This window comes from Zootoca vivipara, chromosome 15, assembly GCF_965207765.1.
Source record: "Zootoca vivipara chromosome 15, rZooViv2.hap1.1, whole genome shotgun sequence".
NCBI lineage: Eukaryota > Metazoa > Chordata > Lepidosauria > Squamata > Lacertidae > Zootoca > Zootoca vivipara.
The window spans coordinates 36,398,393-36,423,037 of NC_142598.1; the positions used below are offsets into that span (position 1 = coordinate 36,398,393).

At 40.8% G+C, this 24,645-nt stretch overlaps 1 protein-coding gene across 5 annotated transcripts in view; it reads right to left on the reverse strand.

The window, feature by feature from the left end:
• IFT74 (intraflagellar transport 74) overlaps positions 1-24,645 on the reverse strand; it is a 49,728-nt gene that overhangs the window by 998 nt on the left and 24,085 nt on the right. For all 5 annotated transcript variants that reach the window (XM_088658726.1, XM_035097473.3, XM_035097474.3 and 2 more), the window contains exons 9-19: positions 20,032-20,170; positions 19,530-19,592; positions 18,863-19,006; positions 18,451-18,491; positions 17,320-17,399; positions 14,792-14,845; positions 13,267-13,364; positions 11,196-11,322; positions 4,280-4,443; positions 2,380-2,505; positions 363-423 (exon numbers count right to left, since the gene is read on the reverse strand). In XM_088658726.1, the coding sequence (XP_088514852.1) occupies positions 363-423; positions 2,380-2,505; positions 4,280-4,443; positions 11,196-11,322; positions 13,267-13,364; positions 14,792-14,845; positions 17,320-17,399; positions 18,451-18,491; positions 18,863-19,006; positions 19,530-19,592; positions 20,032-20,170 (1,097 nt within the window). The remainder of the gene's footprint in view (positions 1-362; positions 424-2,379; positions 2,506-4,279; positions 4,444-11,195; positions 11,323-13,266; positions 13,365-14,791; positions 14,846-17,319; positions 17,400-18,450; positions 18,492-18,862; positions 19,007-19,529; positions 19,593-20,031; positions 20,171-24,645) is intronic.

Here is a 24,645-nt window from a genome sequence, read left to right on the forward strand (position 1 = left end):
AACTTAGTTGGTCTTTAAGGTGCTACTGAAGGAATTTTTTTATATTACGGAGGAGATACTCTTTCAGAATAAAATGCTGAGAATGGCATGATTCAGCAAATGTTAAGCAAGCCCAACTGATTTAAGAGATTTAAGCACCTGCTTATGTTCTTAATTAAAATCAATCAGAATTTTAAATGTCTAGCATATACTTGGTTTTGGAATAATGACTTATAGCTTAACCCTAACTCTACTTATTCAGAAGTATCACTTCAAATATCTGCACTCCTTTGGGTTACCTTTTTTGAGTAAAAGCAGTTAAAAAAAACTATTTACCATGATTATTTTCAGCATCTTCCCTCTCTCTTTTTTAAAAAGGATACATTCTTTCATGACAAAGTTGTTTTGTTCATGGTGTTGCCATTTTCTTTCCAAATTCGTAAGCTGCAATAACAAAATGAAAAAAGATAGCCACTTGCGTAACAACCTTAATTTAATTTTGTTTTATTTATTATTAAATGTATATTCTGCCCTTCTACCCAAACGATTCTACCAAGTGAATAAGATCAAGCACAATTCATACAATAGGCACAAATCTATACACAGCTATTTAGAAGTCCCACTATGTTCACTGGGGCTTACTCTCTAGTAAGTATGTCTATGTCGGTAGCCTTACTAAATCAGTCTCACTGATTTTCAGTAAGTTTGACATATGCTTAATCAGAGCTGTAGAGAAATTTCAAGAACTGATAAGGATTTCAGCAAAGCACATGCAGTTTGTAACTACACTGCATAAAAAAGACAGTTTGCAATCAATGTAAACAATGAGAATATCATCTTAATTACAGTGTGGAGACTATGATTTATGCAGGACACTGAACTTTGTGTTTCTTTTTGGTTAACAACTGTTTTCAGAATATGTAAGGCTTATCATGCAATGTATCTTGAAACTATATTGGGCTCTGAACTGCACAGAAGAAACTTCCTCATTTCCATAGCTAAATTTCCTGTCTGATGCCAAAAGCTATGATAAGAGCAGGACTGCGTTGAGAAGATTGTAAGACTGCAGGCTAAATGTTGGGACTCCGACAACACTTTAAGCATCAACAGGAAGGCAATATGGCTATTATATTGATGGCTGCTTCCTAACAATGCAATTTGCAGAGCATTGATTTGCTTGGCTGGTGCTACTGTTCAGAGTTTGTGCCATCAAGACATGCAAGCTATTTGCAATGAATATTTCAGAATAGCTCTGTGGAAGCTAACATTTAGTATGTGAGTGTAGTGCTATTTGGTACACCTTCCAAACCAGCAATTGCCCATCACAATTTCTGCTCAGAAAAAGAGCTCGATGCACTTTATTGAGCCTTTGATGGCTAGTAGATTTTGGGATACAATGCAACAGGTGACAAAGAAAAGCTTCAATACATTTTACAGGGTGACTTGTGTGCGACACTCAGCATAAATACAGCTGAGCCTTTCAAATTATCAAATTGTATCGTGAAATCCCATTTGGTTTCCACCGTTCCCTCTACTTTCCCGTCGTCAGTCTCTGAGTGTCTTCGTTTATGTAGCCAAAGTAGTTAACACTCATGTAAAAAAAGGGAATTATCAGCAGGATCAGAGGAAACCCAAGGTTTGCGAAAGTAGCTCTGGGAGGAAAAGCTGGTTGGAGGTGTTGGTGTTAGGGAAGAATGGGATGAAGTGGATGGAATCCTAAACAGGGAACATTTCACAGTGCAAAAAAGTTGTTGCAGGTCCCACTTGTTATATATTCTGCATCACTGACTCTCAACTGTTTGACCATGAATGTGCAAAAAACCCACAACTATCTGGGAGCTAAATATTCTTAATTCTGCCAAATTCAAAACTGATATGGAAGAGGGAGGGTTATATTTTCCCCTCATGTTACCCCTCTCCCCTCAATTTCCCCCAGCAAACCTGTCATTTTCACAACAATAAAATCTCAGGGACAAAAGCTCTATTCCATTAACAGAATGGCAGGAGTGAAAGAGCACAGAGCTCAGAGAATTATAGAAATATTAGACTTGCCTGAGATTTGGCATGGTTAGTACATATTCACATTCACACTTTTTTCTTCTGTATGGACTAGTTTCTACAAAATCATCTCAATTACTTTAATATTATTTTATGTATCTCCTGTAATATTAATATTATTGCTCTTTAGTTCATAACTGGAAGAGTTCTGTGTTTCTTTTTTCTCATTTAGTCCTGCCGCAAGCAGCATTTCTTGGAAAGAGATCTTATGTCTTTCAAGATTTTGAAGTTATTTAAAGAGGCTTAAAAAACAATTTATGTATGTATAGGCATATTATACAAAGCTTCAAAACTCCAAAAAGGTGGAGAAAAGGCAACACCAAAAGGCATTTTCAACTGTACCTGTGAATGTGTCTCGTTCTCCTGCAGCTGCAACTTCAAGCTTTCATATTCTCTATTCAGATGCTCCATAGTTTTCTTGAAAGCATTCCTGCGCTTTGTTAGTGTTTCTTTCTCTTCTTGCAGTTTCTTAAGAGTAAGGAAATAAAAAAAGGAACATTAAAAAGTACTCATCTTAAAAGTGCTCTAGCTTATTTCTAAAATTCAGAGAGGGGGGGGAAGCATTTATGCTTGAATCTAAGCATCCAGCACTCATTCCCATGAAAGCATATAATCATGTATATGACAGATGGCATGGAAAAAGTACGTGGCCGGTTCACGTGTGAAAGATGCATGGACTGATTTGTCTGACTGTGTTAGGTTGACTGTTTGCAAGCTGGCAAATCTTTCTGAAATGGAAAAATAGAAGTTATGTCTGAGAACACAAGGGCTTTCTATTTCTTTAGGAATGAAAACCCATGGCTCGTACATCACTGATAAGGAACCCTTTGGCCACCCAAAGTTCTTAGTTTACAACTCTTACCATTCCTGACTATTTGCCATGCTGGCTGAGGCTAATGGAAGTTGGTATCTAACATCAAGCACAGGTTCTCCATCCCTCTTTAATACACTTTCTTTTTCCCCGAACTGTGAAACATTTCCTCTTTCTGTGCACAATATTGTACTCTGGCTACTTTCTTATACCTTTCCCTTGAAAGCTTTTGTTCCAGACAATAGAAAGGCATGCAGATAATAAAGCACTTTCTGCAGATAATGAACAACTAAAATAAATGCTAATCCCAAGAACATATGTGAGCCCTGCTGGATCAGCCCAAAGGCCTATCTAGTCCAGCATTCTTTTTCTCACAGTAGCCAACCTCAAGCCGAGAGCAGCTCACAAGCAAGACATTAGCACAATAATACTCTTCTGCTTGTTTCCCCCAGCAACTGATACTCAGAGACGACATTAAGGCTGGGCAAACGATTCCCCGCCATATGGGAATTGCTTGCAGATGATCGCAGTGCCTGGAGACTGGCAGGTTGTGTAGCCACAGAAAGATCAGAGGAGGAATGACTGCTGGGAGGAATGCAGAGAGAATAAATGCCCTGGCGCACCTGTAGCAGCAAAACTGGATGCCCTCATCTGCCCCAGCTGCAGCAAAACATGTTTCTCCCATATTGGTCTCTACTGTAACAGCAGTACAACATTCCAACGGTTTGACCTTACCCCTGAAGGTGCTCTCTTCCACTGTCTCCTGAGGCAGAAGGATGCCAAATTAACTCAGGTGCCTCTGAATCTTTCTAGTTGCACAGGAAATGTTGCATGTTACTTATCTCAAGGTCTGTCCCATGGAAGAGGGAGCAAGCTTGTTTTCTCCTGCGCTGGAGAGTAGGACTCGAACCTGTGGCTCCAAGTTACAAGGGAGCTGTTTGACAGTGGAACGGTCTCCCTTGGGAGGTTGTGGATTCTCCTCAGTTTTGATGAGAAATGAGAAGCCACACAGGAGCTGCAGGTCCACACAGACAATCTTCCATGCAGATGTGGCAGGTAAAGCAGCTACCATGACTACCTGACTGGGGGATGGATCGTGTGAGTAGCCACAAACTGTTAACACCTTTGGGAAGCAGCTCCACCATGCCTCAGTGTACGAGTATGTAAAGGACACCAAGACAGAACATTTAACAAGATGCAGCTGGAATATTTCAATAACTCAGTCTCAAGCAAATATCTATCCAAGAGCTACAACCATATTAAGTGCTGTAACTAAATAATATGATCTTGGGGAGTTGAGATGGGTGTGTATGTATGTGTGTGTGGCTGAAATTGTGTTTTTGTTTTGTTTTTATGGGGTGGCATTCAATTTCGTTGTACAAGGACAATAAAGTATCTATCTATCATTAATGTGTTTTGATTGTTAACTACCTTTTTCTTTTCCTCTCCTGCTGTTTTCAGAGCTGGCAGATTGTTGTAAAGTTCCAGGTCTTTGGTCATTTGCTCTATTTTTTCTTTGAGAGAAGTCAGTTCATCAACCATCTTGCCTTCCAGCAGGCCCATTTTCTGGAGGTCCATCCGCAGACGTTGGCTATCTGAAACAGAAAGAGCCGAGAAGCATTACTGACATACAATGGAGATTAATTTCTAGCACAGAGAGAAGTGAATCGTGCATTTACTTATTCAAGGAGACAACTGACTCTTGCTTGCCTTGTTCACCTTGGCTTTAGTCCAGGAAAGCTCTTAAGTACATCCTTAAGTTTTACATACAAATATCCATTATGTGATGAAGTAGTGGTATCGCTAAGACTAGTGTTGACATATTTGCAACAAAAACTGGCAAAGAGAAATTAGCATTGTTGTTCTTAGCTTACATTTGTCCATAAAACTATGCTAAAGGATCCCGTTGCCCTCTTTAGTTTTAAATTACGAAAAGTGTTGTAAAGTCTCTAGGTGACCTACTCCTAAGGATCGTTTTGACTGGTACAGGACCCTCAACGGTTCTGTTAATAATTTGGTGTGGGGGTGAGCACATCAATAGTATCTTGAACCATGGACATGGTTAAGCTCAACATGCATATTTTTGTTTTACTGTCTATTAGCAGACTGAGGTCATGCTGACCCCCTCTGTATTTGAATCTACTTAATATCTGCAGTTTGGATGCCATATTTATTGCCCTTACGTTCAACTCTTAGATGGAGCTCCCAGAGGTTTTCTCACTCATGTTATAGATCACACTTGCCCAACCCTGAAAACTCATGACTGATCAAATGCTCCCAGAACATTAACTGGGTTCTTAAGTGTGGCCTCACGCTGAAGGCTGTTTACAAAGGGGCCTAGAGGCGTCGTCTGATGTGTCTAGGCTTGAAAAATTGTGTACATGTCATAAGGTTTTATGCACAGGCCTCTACGCACCTATGGTGCCTAATGTGCAGATATCAGGTGAGCATGCTGGAAAAGAGAGGTGCATGGCAGCATGATTCTAACCTCAACACCATGTGTTGGATTGAAAACTTGCAGAGAGAAGTAGTGGCAAGCAGTTCTTCTCCTTAAGAAATTTTTGCATAAGAGCTTAATCCAGATTTAAGGGGGGGAAATGGCCTAAGGAATTTCTTTAGGGACATTTGGTGCCTTTTATTAGGCATTGTGATTTTTGTTACCTGCCCTAAGCATTCAGGAAAAGCTGAACAAACAAAAATCACGGTCCCCTTTCATTTGAACTGCTTGTTACTGGCAATAGTGGCTATCGTGCTAAGTTGCTAGTACACTGCACTTAGTTTCTCCCTGGGGTGCCATCTCTTGCTCTTCAGGAAGTTGACTTCTTAGGTATAGCTCAGATATATTCGTGATAAACTAAAATCTGAGAGTGGCAGGGAATGATGAAAATGGATTAGAGGTTTTATTTTTAATGTTGTTTGAAAAATAGGCCCTGAAGTGGATAGTAAGATTTTAGAAACCAGGGGTATATGATGCCTGGCGTGCTCTGGTCCATGGGGTCACGAAGAGTTGGGACGCGACTAAACAACTAAACAACAACAACAAATGATTGGAATAGGGTTCTTTTTTATTTTTACTGGGTTTGTTTTTTTTAAAAAAATCAATTGTTTCCCCCACAAGGTATTTGAGTTGTTTAATACACGCTATCTCTTCAAAAGAGAATACAGCTTACAAGACGTAGATTAGCGTTCTCTTACCCCCAAATAGATTTGCTAGTACCTGATTCCCTAACTGCTTTGAACAGATTTATTGGAGTGTAATGAAGGCAGATGCAATATGCAAGAAACAAAGTGCAGTTTTAGGGAGGGAAACATGTGAACTTTTCTTATGAGCGAAGTAGCTCAAGAAATCATATTGATCCGGGAACTGTTAAGGGCAAATGGCTGTATACCCAGTGCTGTTATTTGCAGCTGTGCACTGACACACAGGAATCCATACAGAGAACACATGCGCAACCTCATCACTGGACGGTTTCTACTGGCTGTGTCACTGGGCCTGAGGGAGTGTTGTGGCATTGTCTTGCAAGCATAGCGATGCAAAGGCATGTGCTGCATTCTTTCATTGTCTTGAGTGCCCTGGCTCCCTCCATGTGTGTGTATGCATGTTGATACTGTCATCGGAACTGGTAGGAGTACAGTCGTACCTTGGTTCTCAAATGGAATCCATTTCGGAAGTCCATTCAACTTCTGAAACATTCAAAAACCAATGCGACGCTTCCAATTGGCTGCAGGAGCTTCCTGCACTCAAGCAGAAGCCACATTGGATGTTTGGCGTCCGAAAAATGTTCAAAAACCGGAACATGTACTTCCGGGTTTTTGGCGTTTGGGAGCCAAAACGTACCACTACCAAGGCGTTTGAGTATTGTAGCAAATAAGTTGTATTTTCTTTGGGTGGTATTCAGCTAATTTTTAAAGGTTTGCTGCTAAGTGAACTTTTTCTTTTCATCAGAGTAATAATAATAATAATAATAATAATAATAATAATAATAATAATATATTTTTTATTTGTACCCTGCCCATCTGACTGGGTTGCCCCAGCCACTCTGGATGGCTCTACATTTTCAAGCTGTAAGAACTCTGCTGGATCAGACCAAAGGCCCATACTGTTCTCACGCTGGCCAACCAAATGCCTATTAGAAGCCACCCAGCAGGGCCCGAGTCCTGCAACATCACTCTCCCACTTGTGATTCCCAGAAACTCTTATTCAAAGGCATTACTGCCTCTGATAGGGGACGGCAAACCTAGCAATCATTGCTATTAGACACTGACAGCCTTGACCTCCGTGAATCTGTTTAATCCTTCTTTAAAGCCTTCCAAGTTGGTGGCAGCAGCTACAACTTATTGGAGCAAATTTAACTATGCACAGTGAAGAACCACCTCCTTGCTTGCTTTGAAGTTTCCAACATTCAGCTTCAATGGATGGCCACAAATTCTGTGAGAGGGGGAAGAAAGCTTCTCTCTTCCCACACCATCCATAATCCTATACACCTCTATAATATCCCCCCTTACTTTCCCTTTTCCTAAACTGGGAAGTCCCAAATGACTGAGGGAGAGGCTTTATAGGGATTGTCGTGCCAGGAGTCAGCTTTGCCTGCTGAACAGCAGGCTGAAGGAGGAGAAGGTGAAATGACTCCACACACACTTGTTCAGCCTTCAAGGTCACAGAGCAGAAGGCACGGATGAGAACCAGCTTGCTCCAGGCTTCTTAAACAGGGCTCTCAGCAGCAGTACACCTGAAGGAGCACCCCATTGTTCTGCCCGAATGCTGAGGTCAAGCTCCGAGGGTCTTCTGGCTACAGGGAACCAGTGAGGTTACAGGGAACCAGGCAGAGGGACTTCTCGGTAGTGGCACCCACCCTGTGGAATGCCCTCACATCAGATCTCAAAGAAATAAACAACTATCTGACATTTAGAAGACAGCCCTGTTTAGGGAAGTTTTTAATGACTGAAGTTTTAATGTATTTTTAAACTTTTGTTGGAAGCTGCCCAGAGTGGCTGGGGAAACCCAGCCAGATGGGTGGAGTATGTATGGAGTATGTATGTATGTATGTATGTATGTATGTATGTATGTAAAGGTAAAGGGACCCCTGACCATTAGGTCCAGTCATGACCGACTCTGGGGTTGCGCGCTCATCTCGCATTATTGGCCGTGGGAGCCGGCGTATAGCTTCCAGGCCATGTGGCCAGCATGACAAAGCCACTTCTGGTGAACCAGAGCAGCACATGGAAACGCCGTTTACCTTCCCGCTGTAGCGGTTCCTATTTATCTACTTGCATTTTGACGTGCTTTCGAACTGCTAGGTTGGCAGGAGCTGGGACCAAGCAACGGGAGCTCATCCCGTCACAGGGATTCGAACCGCCGACCTTCTGATCAGCAAGCCCTAGGCTCAGTGGTTTAACCACAGCACCACCTGGGTCCCACATGTATGTATGTATATATAAATAAATTGTTGATGTTGTCGCCAGATGCTGGAAATAATGCCTGTGGTTCCCGGCCCTACCTTACTGCTTCTAGTGCTCCATCTTGACCCTTGGGCTCTGTGATCGATCATCTGGATTTCCTAACATCTGGACTGTCTGACTTTTTATGTGGATTCTGATCTCAGGTAAGTGTTCCTCAGAGAATCGTAGCCTCTGCTTGCTCGGCAAAGGGACTCAGATGGGGCTACAACAGGGATGTATAGTTCAGTGGCAGAGCCTATGCTTTACACGAACAAGGTCTCTGGTGCTTCCACTTCTAAGGGTCTTAGGCAGGAGGGTCTAACATACCCTCTGGGCAGTATTGGGTGGGCAGACTGAGAGTACAGGACAGTTTCATAGGTCTTTGTGCAAGCTTATATGCCTCAAATGGCACTGGCATGCATTTAAAACATGATCTGCTTTCTACGGAAGGAGGAGCTGTAGAAGGGATGGGTTGTGGCTCACTGGTGAAGCACATACACTGAATGCAGGTGTTGGGTTCAGTCCCTAGCATTCCAGGCAGGGCTCAAAAAAATTCCTTCCTGAACCCCTGATGAAACATTGTCACTTAGAGCAGACAGTACTGAGCTAGATGGAACAATGGCCTGACTTGCTGTAGGTGGCTTCCCCTGTAAAATAATCTGGAGAAAGTAAGGGATTTTCTTAAATCCAACTGCCATCCTACAGTGAAAAAAAAAGGAAAGGGAAAAAGGAAAGAAAAAAAAATAACAACCCTTCTCTCTGGGAAGAGACAGGAAGAGGATGCAGTCCAGTTCCTTCTGATATGCCACTAAGTCGGACTTCAGCAAGCAAATGTGTACACAGTAGCAAATTCTGAGACAAAACTGCTTTGTGCTTTGACCCAGGGAAATGTTACTGGGAAATGCTGCCATCAGCAAATGTGTTTACTTGCAGGAGTTTCCTTTGGGGAGGGAAGGAGAAGGCTCTGTGCAATGATCTTTATACAAAGAGTGAGGTTGTGGCCCCGAGGTGCATTGCTACAGCATTATATGGGTCCACAAGGCTCTTTTGCACGGAGCACAGAATCAAATTAGAATTCAGGATCCCAACTTCCTTTATGTTAAAGAAGAATAAAGCAAATTGCCAGGCCTCATAGGTGGAGAAACATATAATAATAATAATAATAATAATAATAATAATAATAATAATAATAATATTTTTTTATTTATACCCTGGCCTTCCTCGTTTAAAAACTGGGCTCAGGGTGGCTAACAGCAAATATAAAACATTGATTAAAATTACAGGTAGGTAGCCGTGTTGGTCTGAGTCGAAGCAAAATAAAAAAATTCCTTCAGTAGCACCTTAAAGACCAACTAAGTTTTTATTTTGGTATGAGCTTTCGTGTGCATGCACACCTCTTCAGATAGTGTATCTGAAGAGGTATCTGAAGAAGTGTGCATGCACACGAAAGCTCATACCAAAATAAAAACTTAGTTGGTCTTTAAGGTGCTACTGAAGGAATTTTTTTATATTGATTAAAATGCGACTTAAAAACAGCATAAAATACAACATAAAATGCAGCATCAATACCAATAACATTAAAAAATTCAGGGGTCATTTTGGGGGAACCCCCCCCCAAATCAGTAGACATCAAATGATCACCAGTGCTAACTGGCCAAGTTGGTCCTACCAGGGCCAGCAAGGAGACCAGGGAAGAATTCAAATGTGGGGTCCCAGAAAGGGTTTCTTCATAGAAAAGGGAAGAGAAAAGGGAATAGAGGATCAGGCTAATTCAAATTGAAGGCCAGGCGGGATCAAGTCCTCCAGGGCCCTAGTCTTGTGGGACAGAGCATTCCACCAGGTCGGAGCCATCACTGAAAAAGCCCTGGCCCTGGTGGAGGGTAGTTTGGCTTCCTTAGGGCCCAGGACCTTTAAGCTATTATTATTATATAAACAATAGTTTAGCAAGAATTACCCTTGAACTGGAATATATCTAAAAGGATATATTCGACATAGTGCTAAGCAGATAGTTCTATCAGCAAGAACAAATCAGTTTGGATAGTATCTGGACTCTTGGGTGCATCAAGTGAAGTTTGTCTCCTAAAGTAGCTGGGTATTTTAATATAAATCATACACTAATATGAGCACATGCATATGACACAGATCATGTATCTCATAAAATTCTTTTTTTAAAAAAAAGACAAGAAAATTTGCTGATCATCCCTCATAAAGTATTACAAGATTTTTACTGGCTTTAAACTGAGTTTGGAAACAAAGTACCATTGCTGGTTTAAGCCTAGGGCCATGTTTTCTATAAAAGTGTCTTCTTCAAAGTAGAATTGGAAGAATTGTAGCTGTGATAGAACACACATCCTGCATGCTAAATGTCCCAAAGTTCAATCCCAAGCATCCCTAGGCTTGGAAAGATTCGTGTCTTAAACCCTGCAGAGCCCAGGCTGGTCAGCATCATACTGAAGTAGCTGGACCAAAGGTCAGACTAGATTTAAATCAGTTTACTAAAATCCTAACCTTACTGTCAATTAATATAATCTCTACCAGCCATTCTCTGGGCAGTACTGCTTTCTGAAGTCAGGCAGCTAGCTCTTTGATAAAGGGTATTTTCTGTAGGGACATGCAAAGAATCCTCTCCCCAGAGCTTGCCTGGGACCAACTCCATTATCCTTTAGGTACAAGACAACATATGTCTTGTTCATATGGACTTTTATTGGTATTCAAGCTATTTCAATAACTTTTATCTGCTAGTTTTCTATTATCTCTTTATCTGCTGATATGATGTTTTAGTTTGTGCAGTGAATTTTACTTTTGGGGTTTTTATTCTTGTAAGCTGCATTAAGGCCATTTTCTTTTTGCACTAGAAGATGGGAGAGAAATTTGTAAATAAATACAATGTACACTTCGCTTGCCATACCTGTTCCCAGGTTTTTCGCAGTACTCTGTGATTTCTGCATTTCACTTGACTTGAAAGTGAGATCTTCCTGCATGATTTTCAGCTCTTGGTTTGTTACAGAAGATATCTGCTTCATGCGATTTACGTTCTGCGTGATTTAAGAAGAGTAGTGGAAGATGACACACCCCAAATGAACTGCTACAACTGGTAGCTTAACCATGAATCAGCTACAGCAAATCCCTTTAGGAAAAACGTTTTAGCTGTTTGGAGTTCATATATAAAAAATGTGATTGCTGCAGTTTTACAGACCATTGTATTGTCTCACCTACGACTGGGGAAACAGGGCCAAGGGTGAACAAAAGGTGAGAGGCCTGTGCAATTTGGGGAAGTTCAAGTGAGGATAGTCTTTGCTCCCAGTAAATGTCCCCCCCCCTCCCCCACGTTATGGAATACCTTGCATTTCAAAGCTTATATCCTACGGGCAACTCAACTCCAAATTGTGAATGTGACAATCAGATCCTGGTTTTATAAGCAGGAGCCAGCAATGTAAATTAAGTTGCTTTTACTGTAGCATGCAGTATTTAAAAAGTGAAAATGCTTGTTCCTCCATGAAGCAGCCTTGAGTGACAAAAGCCGAACGAATGAAAGTTGCACATAAAAGCCATTACAATGACATTTTCTTGGGGGGAAAAGGCAACAGAACAATGAACATATCCAAATGAGAACCAAGCTTAGTTAACATAGCCAAAGGTGTAACAATGTTAAAATAGTAATTTTATCGACTTAAATTTTCTGACTTTGGGGGGGGGATTTGATACACTAGGCAAAATAAGAACATATGAGGTTACATAAACAGGGAGTGATTCCAGGTGCAGTTTGTACTTTAAGCTAGAAAGAGCATAAATAACTACGTCTGCCTAGTTTTAGTGCCATATGTGATGGAGGTAAACTATGAAATGTTTTGCTTCTTCTCGTGGCTATAAAAGGTTAGTGCCATTAAAGACTGAGGTGTCGGCAGAAGAAACTAGGGTGGTTCTGTTTGTGGAGGAGGGTGGAGTTTGCAGGAAGAAAAAGATGCAATAATGGCTCTCCCTAAATTGTGATCCAAAACAAAACAAAACAGGAGCCAGCCTTGGGAACCAAACCCCTCTTCACCCTGAAGCAGATTCCCCCCCCCCCAATGCTATACCAAGTTAAGTGACATGCTGGTATCAATGTTAACCAAAGTTATGGTTAAGCAGGATTCTCTTAACTAGGATCCAAAGCAATGATTTCAAATGGGTTTCAGATTCTGAAATGTCTACAGAAGGGAAAGTCTGAAATGAGGTTAGGGAGCATACATCTCCACAGCTGACTATTCACTTGTTAACTGCAGTTAACAGGAAGTCTGTGGTATCTCTGCACTGGCCCCAAGAATAAGAGGGGTCAGGGAGGTAGTATGCTACAGTCTCAGTCTCTCTCTCTCTCTCTCTCTACCCCCTCTCTCACATGTTAATGCCATACTTGTAAACTTTTTATATGTCAAGCAACCCCCGTAAGCTATAGCTTGATATGCTTTCTGAAGAATAAAAGCAACTAATTAAATTATCACCAAACAATTTGATTATCTGGAAAGTACTAATAAGTGTGGTTGGTATCATCTTTATTCTAAGGAATAAATGTGTGTTCTTATGAAAAAGGGATTAAAAATGTTGTCCTAGCCACATTTACATGGCAGTAAAAGCCTAGTGAATTCTACAAAAAGAAAAAGAAAAACACCATCAGGCTCCACACACCAACCCAGAATTTTTTTCTCATTGATCCTCTTTTCCTTTGAAAATAGGCTTACCTGTAAGGAAGATTATCCTTTGGTATCACTGCAAAGATGGCAAATAGTAAGTGATTTAATGCTCTTGGATTGACATGATGTACTTTTTGGGCAAGTGTTCCCAGTGAAATGCCTAAAATAAGTTGGTTATTTGTTATTTCGCTTGGTTCTAGTTTGCTTTCATTTGGATTTGTTTACATAAAAATCAATAAAAGTAAAATGAAAATCACAGCAGAGTCAACGGAACTTACTTCCAAGCTTATGATTGGAGCCAAAGCCACTCACCCTGCTTGAATGCTCTAAAATTGCCACAATACTGGCCTCTATCTGTGTTTTCCGTTCTAGTTCCTGGTTCCTTGCCTCTTCAAAAGATTCAAGAAAGTCTAAAGATTGAAAAACAAGATAAGGGAGGCTGCTGTTTATAAAAGGAAGAGCAGAAAAGTCCTAAAATGTGACTTATAGCTATAAGGATTCTGAATTTAAAAGCAATTATATATAAAAACAAACATCTTAAAGCAATTTAAATGGAACTTTACCAAGAAATTTTTTATGTGTAAGGAATATCTAGAATGTGAGCTGGTTTTTGCAGCCTTTTATTCACCTTTTAATATGTATGTAGTGATCAAGCAATGACAGGATAGTAAAAGCTCACATGAAGAGCCACATAAAAAGCTGCCCTCTTATTCTCTTCTATGTACTGTATTAGAAAATGTTTTAAGCTTGCAAAGAAGTACTCTTGTGGGACATCAAGGCTGCCAGCTTGGACCTCCTCCAACCTTGTCACTGCCCTGGCTCCAGTGAGCTGAAGCAGTGCTGATGCCAGGAGGACAATGCTGTGCCCCGGAGGAACTGCAGGGGTCCCAATGTCACAAGGTCAGTGCTGCTGCTCTGCCCATCCCTCTCTTGTGCCACTGTGGAAGCGCTCCATTAGAGCCCGGCAGAACTCTAAGGCTGTGTGCCATTAACATTATGCATAGTTTACTTCCGGTGCATATATGTCACCCTTGCAGTAGTAAAACTTTCCAATGTGGAGAAGGCGGCTGTGTGGGTGCAATGGACATTTGTCCAAAGAGCTGCTCTGACAGAGGAGAATAGGGATTTCCGGCATCTGCGCAGACATGTTTTCTGGTGTTGCGGAAGTGAGTCCCCGCACCGCGCTGGTTTAGCCCAGCGAGCAGGAACTCGGCAAGCGGGTGGCTCAGTTTTGGGGGCAACTTGTGGGCCAGTTAAACGACCCCGTGGGCCGCTAGTGGCCCATGGGCCTTAGGTTGCCGACCCCTGCTCTGACTCATGCATGCGGAAGGCAGCTTTTAAGTCAACTGAGCACTGTAAAGATGCGCAAAATGCCTTCCTTGTCTAGTTCTCCTTTGAGGATAGTCTCCTGACAAAAGCACAATCTACAGATGCATCTTTACACAAAAGCAGCTTACGAAGGGCACATGGAACTTAAAAACTGCTGTTATTTGATCGTCATAATCTTTTTCATGTGTCTATACAGCATTTTTTGGCACATCCGGACATATTTTATTTTCAATTTTCAACAAATAATTGTGCTGTGAAAAACATTGAATGCAGCCTACAAACCAAGATGAATTTCTTGACTGATGATTTGAATGCCTGAAATAGCAATCAACTATTGCTCTATATACTGCTGCAAAGCCAGTGGCTATGTGGGGATATGCCTTTGGTTAAGGTTGCTAAGAACAGCGCTCATGCCAGGGGACCAAAAGCTATTAATGCAGATGAAATGTGCATTAAGAGATGCCTTCATTTTGACAGTGCATGTCAACATACATTCAAAACTACTTACTGTCCATGCTTTCTTCTCTTTTCTTCAACTCCTTGTATTTCAGATTTTTCTCACCTATAAAAATGCCATTTTAAAATTAAACAGTTAACAATTTAAGACTGCAATCTTCTCATTTACTTGGAGATAAACCCTACTGACCTCAGCGGAACTCACAGCACAAGCTGTCTCTGCTAGATTTTCCCCATTTCTCCCTTTTACTACAACCTCTCAAATCACATCCTAAAAGGCACAGGGGCTGCAGTGAGTAGGTGGTATGGGAAAGATCCTTAGTGCAAGCATTCAACTAGTACTGCATGCGATCAATTCCTATACCTTTTGTTCCTTGACCTGTTTCAATAAATATTGTTCATTTAGGAGCTGACCAAAATCCATGTATGGAAATCTGATTTAAAGCAAATATTCAGTGCTTGAGATGTTTTTTTTTTTGGGGGGGGGTACCTTGTACACCTCGTTTGTGTTTTAATATGGTTTACCATTTCTGATCATTGTTACCCACACTGACAATAAGGAATAGAGAAGTTTCAGTCTTTAAAATATAAAAAAATATTCCAGTAGATGTCTGTGTTTCATAAGCAAAAAAATTGAAAGGATAAGCTAAATATAGATACATTTAGAGTCAAGAATTCCAACATCTTCTTTCCTCTCCAATAGTATTGTACTGACATCCCTTCAGCTTTCCTTCATATCTTACTTATACAAATTATAACCATATGCAACTGGCCACAAGGGACCATGATTTTCCTTGAACTTCCTTGCAGCTGTGAGCCTGTTCCTGGCTGACTCTCCCTTTCATGATACAGGAAAACTTACCAGAAGTGCCATGAAAAAGTCTAGCCCACATTTCAGAGGACCATGAATATATTCCTGGACTAATTTTTAAAAATCTGGAGAATATTTCTACTGCTTTGTTTTATTACTCTTGCCACAAGAAACAAAACAGTCTAAAGGCAGAGAGTGCTGTTTTTGCTAAGCTATCACTAAAGCAATCTATTGCTTACCGTCTATAGTCATCCAAACGATACAAGAAAATAATGCAAAAGCAATATGCGAAGAAAAAAAAAAGGATAAAAGCAGAATGATGAAATTGTTACTATTATTTGAAAACGAAGAGAACAAATTAAGCAGTGATGAGAGTACAAGAAAGAACAATACTATTTAAGTTCCTTAACAGAGTAGTGATTAGCAGGAACTAGGAATAAGCCCCTTTGGATATATTCAGGCTGCATTAACAATTCTCTACATCTCAAATAATTTTTCTCATGAACTTATACATGATACCAGGGCTCAATGATATATACTCAGAGAAGTATACATACACATTCTGCAAACGGTCTTACATTATGTTTTCATATTTTGCTGGAAGCTGCCCAGAGTAGATGGGGAAACCCAGCCAGATGGGTGGAGAATAATAATAATAATAATAATAATAATAATAATAATAGTATTAATAATAACCAATAAACCTTGCATTCTGTAGTGAAAACACTAACCCCGTCTATTCCAACAGGATACTGCTGTTCTTACTGAAGTCTGGACTGTTGCTTATATATGAGATGGTAGCAGGCCAGAGTGAAGCCTGCAACAGTCCAGCCTGCTCCCATATGCCCTGCCCCACAGGCTCAGTTGGATTGGCCAAAGTCAAATGGCAGTGACGAGGTGGGAACTCCCATGGTGCCTAGGGGCTGGCCAGGGGATTTTCTAACAGCCGGCAACCTGGTGGCTGCTGCTCTGGCAGTTGTGGAGCCGATGGCAACAGGCCACAACTGCCGCCCACCCCAGACTGGGTAAGCAGCCATTCTTGGAAAGACTACTATGCAAAATAAGCAAATATGTGCATGCTTGTTCCATTTGCAAAACTGATTTGTATCACAGAATTTGGGCTGGACTTAGTAAAGGAACTGGCCTATTCTGGTATAGAGTACACATTGCCCTGAAAAGGAGAAACTTCATCATGTTATCTTCACTCACTATTCTCACCCCGAGGTCCTTCAAAACAACAGCAGATTTTTGTGCGCACGGATCTTCAGCACCCTCAATCCAGAGATCATAAATAAGTGGGAAAATCACAAATTCACTTCTGAATCAGATCTACTACATGGAAGAAAAACTAAACAAGATGGCATCTACATTTTGGAACTCCCTGCCTTTTGATATCAGACAGACACCTTCATTGTACCCTTTTCGATGCCTGCTAAAAACATTTTTGTTCAGACAAGCTTACCCAGATACCTAGAATGTTGATGTGCTTTTAGTTTATTGCTGGTTTAAATTTTCTGAATGTTTTAACTGCTTTGACTAATATTGTTATTGTTTTATTCTTTTTGATTTGAGGGCTTTTTTAAACTATCAAACAGTATATATATTTTTTTTATGAAATAAAGTTTATTTAGAGTAGACCTATTGAAAATAATAGATCTAACTTATTCATGTCCATTCATTTCAATCGACCTGTTCTGAGTAAAACTTAGTTGAATACCCTCCTTAATAATGTTTTCAAAAACCAGGTTAATAGGTCCTGTCTATTTTACCTTGCTGCTCCTCTAAATCCATGTCAAGCTGCCGTATTCCTTCGTTAAGTTGGTTGATTTTTTCTTTTATGTCTGTCAGCCTAAAACCATGCAAAAAATAAATGATGAAAACTGGAAAAGTACAGCATTTAGCAGGCATTTTCTGGAAGGGAAATAGCAAGGTGAGTGAAATTAACAAATGTAAAACACCAACATCTTTTAGCTTCTTTCCCTAACATCTTTTAGGTTCTTAGCATTCCAGCAGTGAATCTATGAATTTAACTTTAAACAGAAACTTGATTATCGCAAAGGAGCGATCTCGCCTTGTTTAACTTAACAAATGGGTCCACCTGCTGGTTAATGAGCATTATAATAATGACTTGGATTGCAAGCCTATACTAATTCACCTACTGGGAGTAAGTCTCACTGAAATCACTGGGGCAGACATATATAGGATTTCACTGTTTGCTATAATAGAAGAATGCACAATTGTTTTAGTTGTACTGTTCATTAAAGCCAGGCACCCCCAAACTCAGCCCTCCAGATGTTTTGGGACTACAACTCCCATCATCCCTAGCTAACAGGACCAGTAGTCAGGGATGGTGGGAATTGTAGTCCCAAAACATCTGGAGGGCCGAGTTTGGGGATGCCTGATTAAAGCCATCTTTAGCATTATGAACAAGGGACAGAAAACACATGAAGGGGATGAGTATACGAGGTCTACTTCTCTTTTATGCCTGCAGAGGTTTACTGCATGTTTAAGAACCCTGGAAATCTTCCACCTTGCCTAAGCTCCTTTCCACCAAAATTCCCTTGGAATGAGGTAAATTGCCACGAGATGAACATGTAGATATGGGGAGAAACTTGGTTGAGTAAATGCAGCCTTTGGCTTTACATACTACTTTGCTTTCAGCACTTTAGTAACAGTTCAAGTCATCCCAAACAGATCACATTTCAGTTCAAAATACGTTGTAATTAGAAGTGTTTTGCGAGGCATTCAAAAAACACAAGGTCTGTTTCTTTATATAGCCTACAAGCGGCTGCAGTATACAAGTTGGTTATATCAGTTGAGCAGCTTTGCAGAAATAGATAATAGAGTTGCATTTATATTCAGAACCAGGATCTAAAAGAACAATATGGAACAACACTCACTGTCTCTCCATGCTTGCTATTTCTTGGTTGTCTTCCTTCACCTTTTTTTTTTTTAAAAAAAGAAGAAACATTCATTAAATAACAATGGAAAATCAAAGAGGGTTGGTCTCTCCAAAATTTTTCCTTTTTCTTTCTGTATATTTGGGTGTAATGTTTAATTTATTCTTTTCTCTGAAATTTTAAAAAAATGCAATAAATATTTTTTTTAAAAAATTACTCAGTTATGCTAAAAACGGAGACCACTTAATAATAATCAATGACGCCTGTCAGTTCTGTTTCGAGCGTCATTATCAATAGCTGGTGGTTTGGACAGAGGTGTTTACTTGACCTCCCAGTTATCACTTTTCAACTGCCCTTTGTAGGCAAAACAACATCTCTTCATTTCTGTCGGTCTGTTTAGCACTCTACATACCTGTTTTAGCAATCTCTCTCTCTCCTCCTGGGGAGATCCCATACTTTTGTCCTCTGCAATCATTTGATTCCGGTGTTCCTCAAGGCCATGAAGCTTTTCGTACAGTTGCAGAGCCTCCTGTTTAATCTGGGAGTGTGCTATTTCCTGAAGAGATAAACTTCATTACTAAAGTGATGAAATATTTTGTGAATAAAGTCATGTAAGTGATCTGTTAAGAATATTTGTACATCAACCAAAACTGCTCATGTGCTGAAACTGCCAGGTAACCATTTATTTATAGTTTGTTTATAAAGAAATATATATCCCTGAATATTGTTCGCAAAAAACCCCCATATAAATACAAACAATATTATTCAATAAAATGCCCTTTAAAACTTGATAAAAACAAAACTATACATCTTGGAAAAAACCGAGTAGAGAACTAAAAATCAAGAACCTACAATCACTGAGTAACAAAGCCCATGGCTTCTATTACAAGCATTAATTGATATCCAGTGTCCAGATAAATAAATAAATAGGCTATCATGGGATTTTGGCCATATTTTCTTAATGGTACACCAAAAACAAAAACAAAAAAACCCCAACAACTTATGCCAGATTTTGTTTTAAACACCCTCAAATTTCAATCATTTTGTAATTGAATAGAAGAATTTAATGTCATACATACAGCATCTAGAGATTGTTCTTTTATATTCACAGCATCCAGTTCTTGCTGTAAAGCACACAATTCCTACAAGAGTAAAATAAATTAGTATGCAGGTCCTGCTACTGGAATGTTCGTTACCTGAAATCTGTTACCTGAACACAATTAGTTATACCCAAGGTTTGCTAAACGAAAGACTGGTTCAGATACCCAAACAGCTGGAGTTTGTCCAGTTCCTTGTGTTTATCTTGGCGGTGGGCAGCCTTTTGGGCAGAAACCCAAAAGCAGGACTGGCGTGTTTGGTTAATGAAAGCTACCAGAGGCTACGTGCATAGAAAATGGAACCTTCCAAAAAATATGGGGAGATGACAGCTTAGTCAAGATCATGCTATCCTGCATAAAAACAGAACAGCTTCTGTGTTGGTTTGTTGGATTTCAGCTACAGAAGGAGTTCTTTTCCATTTATAAACTCTTTATCGATTGTGATGGGGCTCAACAAGATGTAGTTCAGACATGAAAGAGTCACCTGCAAGAGCTTTTCATTTGCCACTTTTGTCTCCATGTATTTAGCTTGATCCTCTTCAGACATATTTTTGACTATGTTTTCTGCCGCCTGCTTTTCCTGCTGGATGTCATCTTCCACAGCTTGAATGAGATTTTCTTTGCTGCATCACAAAAGCAAATATTTTGTAAATCTGTTTCATTTTTTTTTTTAAAAAAAAAGGTTATTCAAATCTCTCATTTATACAGAAGTACTCAGCTTGCTCTACTAGCTTTTGGTTCTGACAGCTGCTAAAGACTCATAGAGAGAACACCATTTCCCTTTCTTCTAACCACTGCTGCCAACTGCCCATTTTCTCATCTGTTACTACCAGATGAGTACCAGAAACAAGGAAATTACTTCAACTCCCCTCTGCTGAAAAATTCCAGGGAGGAAAAGCAGAAGTACTTTCCTAAGGGAAAAAACTTTGATGGGACATATTTAGCTTGTAGTCTGACCAAAACCAAAGTGTCAGAGTTAAACTAAATGTGAATCGAATGCTTCCTTTGCTCTCTGCCCCACAAATAGATGGGAAGCTCAACCATCAATTAAAGATTTTGTTTGAGCCCAAATCAGAAGAGAACCATCACCACAACAAAGAACAGGTCACTGATTATATATATATATGGCATTTTAGACTAGTACACTCTCTGGTCCCAAATAGTCCAATTCACGTGACCAGTGAATGAATCAGCTACTAGCCACAGCAATAAAATAAAATAAAATGTACAGCACTGAAGATAGAGGTAAAAACTTAACTATAGAAAATACATTTTGGGGGTTTACATCAATAATCAAATAGCAGATCTTATTCCCCGCTAAAAATATTGCAATTTTTGCTGTCATCTGATCATATTGATCTGCTAAAAGAAAAGGACACAGTAGCAATGGTTGAGCAACTCGGCATGGACAATAATAGAGGGGTGTGACGACCCGGGTCCCACTCTACCTTACTATCACTGCGACACAGGAATCCAGAGGGGAAAACACCCACCCTCTTCTCCTGCCGCCTCAAAAATAAACCCCTTTTCCTAATGGGTTTCTAAGTAAGGAGAGCCTTCCAGCCTACGTGGCCTGGTACCTTAAGAAACTCTAGGCTGTCCCCCAGGAATAACCTCTTGCCTCCTGTAAAGGGTCTCCCTCAGTTGGATTCCCCCACTGTAGAAGTTTGCCCTAGGCACTCTGGCAACTTCTTGGCACCTCAGGTTACCCTTCTAAGCCTCCTCCGTGTAACTTCAGGACACAAACCACCACCTCCCTGCCTGAGGTGAGTTTGGCCCTCTCTTGAGTCACCACGGCTGTGAGTCCTGGTACCTCGCTGGAAAAATACAAACGGACCTCTTGTTGGCAAAAACAGAGATGAAGTTTTATTGTGTTAAAAACATAAGTGATTCTTTAACGTGTCATTTATTAATTAGCTTTGTTCCAGTTGTACAAAATAAACTCAGTCAAACATTTAACTTTAAGTTGTCCTAGCCTCTTAACTGTCTTCATACAAGCCACCACATAACACCACACCACACCTTCCTCCCTCTCCCTCCTAACTGACCAAACCGACACTCCCTCCTTTCAAACCGGGCACAGTCCCGCCCCCATCAGAGTTCTATGTCAGTCAGGCTAAAGGTGGGTTAACTCTTTGCCAGCCGGACAGAAATAAACATTTCAAAAGTGCTTCAATTTGTCACATATCTCCCCCACCACAAAGACATTGCGTCGGCTTGCTCTTAACTAACTAGAGCAATGCCAAAGCAATGGGCTTGGGGTTATAAATCCTTCAATGCATTCTATAACACTCATATTACAAAGTCAACTAAATTAACATCTCATAAACTTGTACACAAATAAACCATGTTTGACATGTGTTAGATTATAACGCCTAAGCACAACTGTTTTGCTAGGGTTACCACCGTTTCATATAATACTTTGCACCATTCTATACCTCTCAAAAATATACCTAGACAAAGCGTCCGCTATGATGTTTTCCTTCCCACTTATGTGCTTACCCTGTGTCTATTTTATAAGTTGCTAGGTTGGTCCTCCCTGGGATGTTTGAGAAGATTTGAGCAAACTGAGCAAGGACTATTTTTAACTGCTCCTTTTGCTCTGGGGTCAGACCTTCATCGAATGACACCTCTGCTAGAGTTGTGCCCTTACTCAGCTCTCCCCACCCAGTTAAATGAATTCCTTGTGTCATCTTCCCCTTTACTTGTAACACCAACTTATTTCTGTCAAAATAAGGCTTAAGTAAATTTACATGAAAGTTTTTACATCGGTTCCCTTCCCCATCTAACTCTACCAAGTAGTTCACCGCAGATATCCTCTCGACCACTTTGAAGGGACCGTCCCACGACATCTCCAACTTCTTTCGACGTCTTGTTCTTAACACGAGCACACTGTCACCAGGCTGGAAAGTTCTGTCTCTTGCGTGTGCATCATACCACTGCTTCTGTCGACGCTGTGCCTGCTGCAAGTTGTGAGCAGCTTGCTCCCGTAGCTCTTGAAGGTCGCTCTGCAGCTCCTGTAGATACGTCACAACATCAGGGCTGTCGATCTGCTCCTCCCCTGACCACGCTGCTTTCATCAAGTCTAGGGGTCCTCGTGGCTGTCGACCAAATAGGAGTTCAAAAGGACTGAACCCTGTGCTCTCCTGCGGCACTTCGCGATAACCAAATAGGAAGTGTTGCAGCCTCTCATCCCAGTCGTTAGGATGATTGATGGAATAGGTTTTTAGCATCCGGCTCAGGGTTGAGTTAAATTTCTCCGTCAAGCCATTCGACTGTGGATGATAAGCCGTAGTTTTAACATGCTTAATCCCACAAAGAGTTAAAAGCTCTTCCATGGTCTTGGACGTGAAGGATGTCCCTAAATCTGTTATAATTTCTTTGGGGAATCCCAGCCTTAGGAACACCGACATGAGGGCTTTTGCTACAGTCTTTGAGTCAATGTCCTTTAGAGGTATTGCTTCTGGATAGCGCGTAGCATAATCCACGAGGCATAAAATAAACTTATTCCCCCTTTTTGTAACTCTGGAGATAGGCCCGAGGATGTCCACTCCTACTCTGGAAAAGGGCTCAGTAATTACAGGAATAGACTGTAACAAGCCTCGCGTTTTGTCCGCTCTTTTGCCTGCTTTTTGGCAGATCACACAGGACTTGCAATACTCTTTGATGTCCTTGCCCATCCCAGGCCAGTAAAATCTTGCTTGGATTCTATCACTAGTCTTTCTAATGCCTAGATGCGCTGCTGAGGGTGCGTCGTGTGCCATTTGTAGCACTTGCAACCGGTAAGCTCTTGGCAACACTAACTGTTTCTTCCTTTCCCAAACCGCAGCAGTTTTCCTCCTCCTAGAAATTCTATACAGTCTTCCCTCAATGGTGGTAAATAAGCAGGGGTTCTCCACAGTTACTTCTGCAGTAGGACTTTGTGCTTTACCCCACAGCTCTTTTATAGTTTCATCCTCTTTTTGATCACTCAAGAATTGGGCACCGTGCTCCTGGACCACTGGCACGCTAATCAGCCCTTCATCCTCACCAGGCTCAATGGGTGACTCTATAACTGCAGGAGGATTACTCTCAGTGACTTGAGACTGTGACCTAGTTATCACTTGAATACGGTGCTTCTGACTAGCTAGGTCATTCCCTATTAAAAAGGGTACCTCCAATTCATTTAGGATTCCTACTCTCCATTTGCCACAAAATCCTTTGTAGGTAATATCAACTTCAGCTAATGGTACTTCAAAATGTGGGCCCCATATGCCTTTTAAACTATAGGACTGACCCTTGAGGTACTGCTCCTTTGGAACAAATTGTGATTTGACAAGTGAGACTTCTGCTCCTGTGTCCCTCAAACCTAAACAAAACTGACCATTTAATTCAATTGGCTCCATGTAATCTTGGTTGCACTCCTGCTCAGCCCTCCAGACCTGCAAGACCTTAGAAGTAGTCTCAGCTGGACTGTCTGTTTTCTCTGAGCCTTCTGTCTGAGGCGAGCTATTTTCCTGTGACTGCATTACCAGTTTTACTTGTTTAGCTGCAGTAGGTGTAGTCTGCGACTTAACCAGCAGGGGGCACCTGGCACGTACATGGCCCTCACGATTACAGAAAAAACAAGTGATTTTCTTAGACCCTGTCTTGTCAGAAACTGATTCCCTGACAGGAAAATTTTCTTGCCTGTCTTTATTTTCTCTGTTTCTCCATGGATTACCCTTCTGTGAGTGTTTTGGGAATGCTATTTCATTGAAATCTCCTTGTAGTTCGTCTAAGACCTCGGCAACCTGTGCCACAGTTTTCAGTTTTTTATCCCTCAAGAACCAACGTAAATTGCTAGGGATTTGCTTAAAAAATTGTTCTAAACAAATTAATTGTTTTAACTCATCAAAGTCCTTCACTCCACTCCCTTGAATCCATCTGTCAAGTAATTTATCTAAGCGGCTAGCTAGTTGGGCATAAGTCTCTTTATGTTCCTTTTTTGCCTCACGAAAAGCCTTTCTGCTTTGTTCAGCCGTGAGTCCACATCGAACCCTGACCCTTTGCTTAAATACTTGGTAACTTGACAGCTCTTCTTCCCTCAGGTCAGCATAAATTTCACTTAGTATCCCAC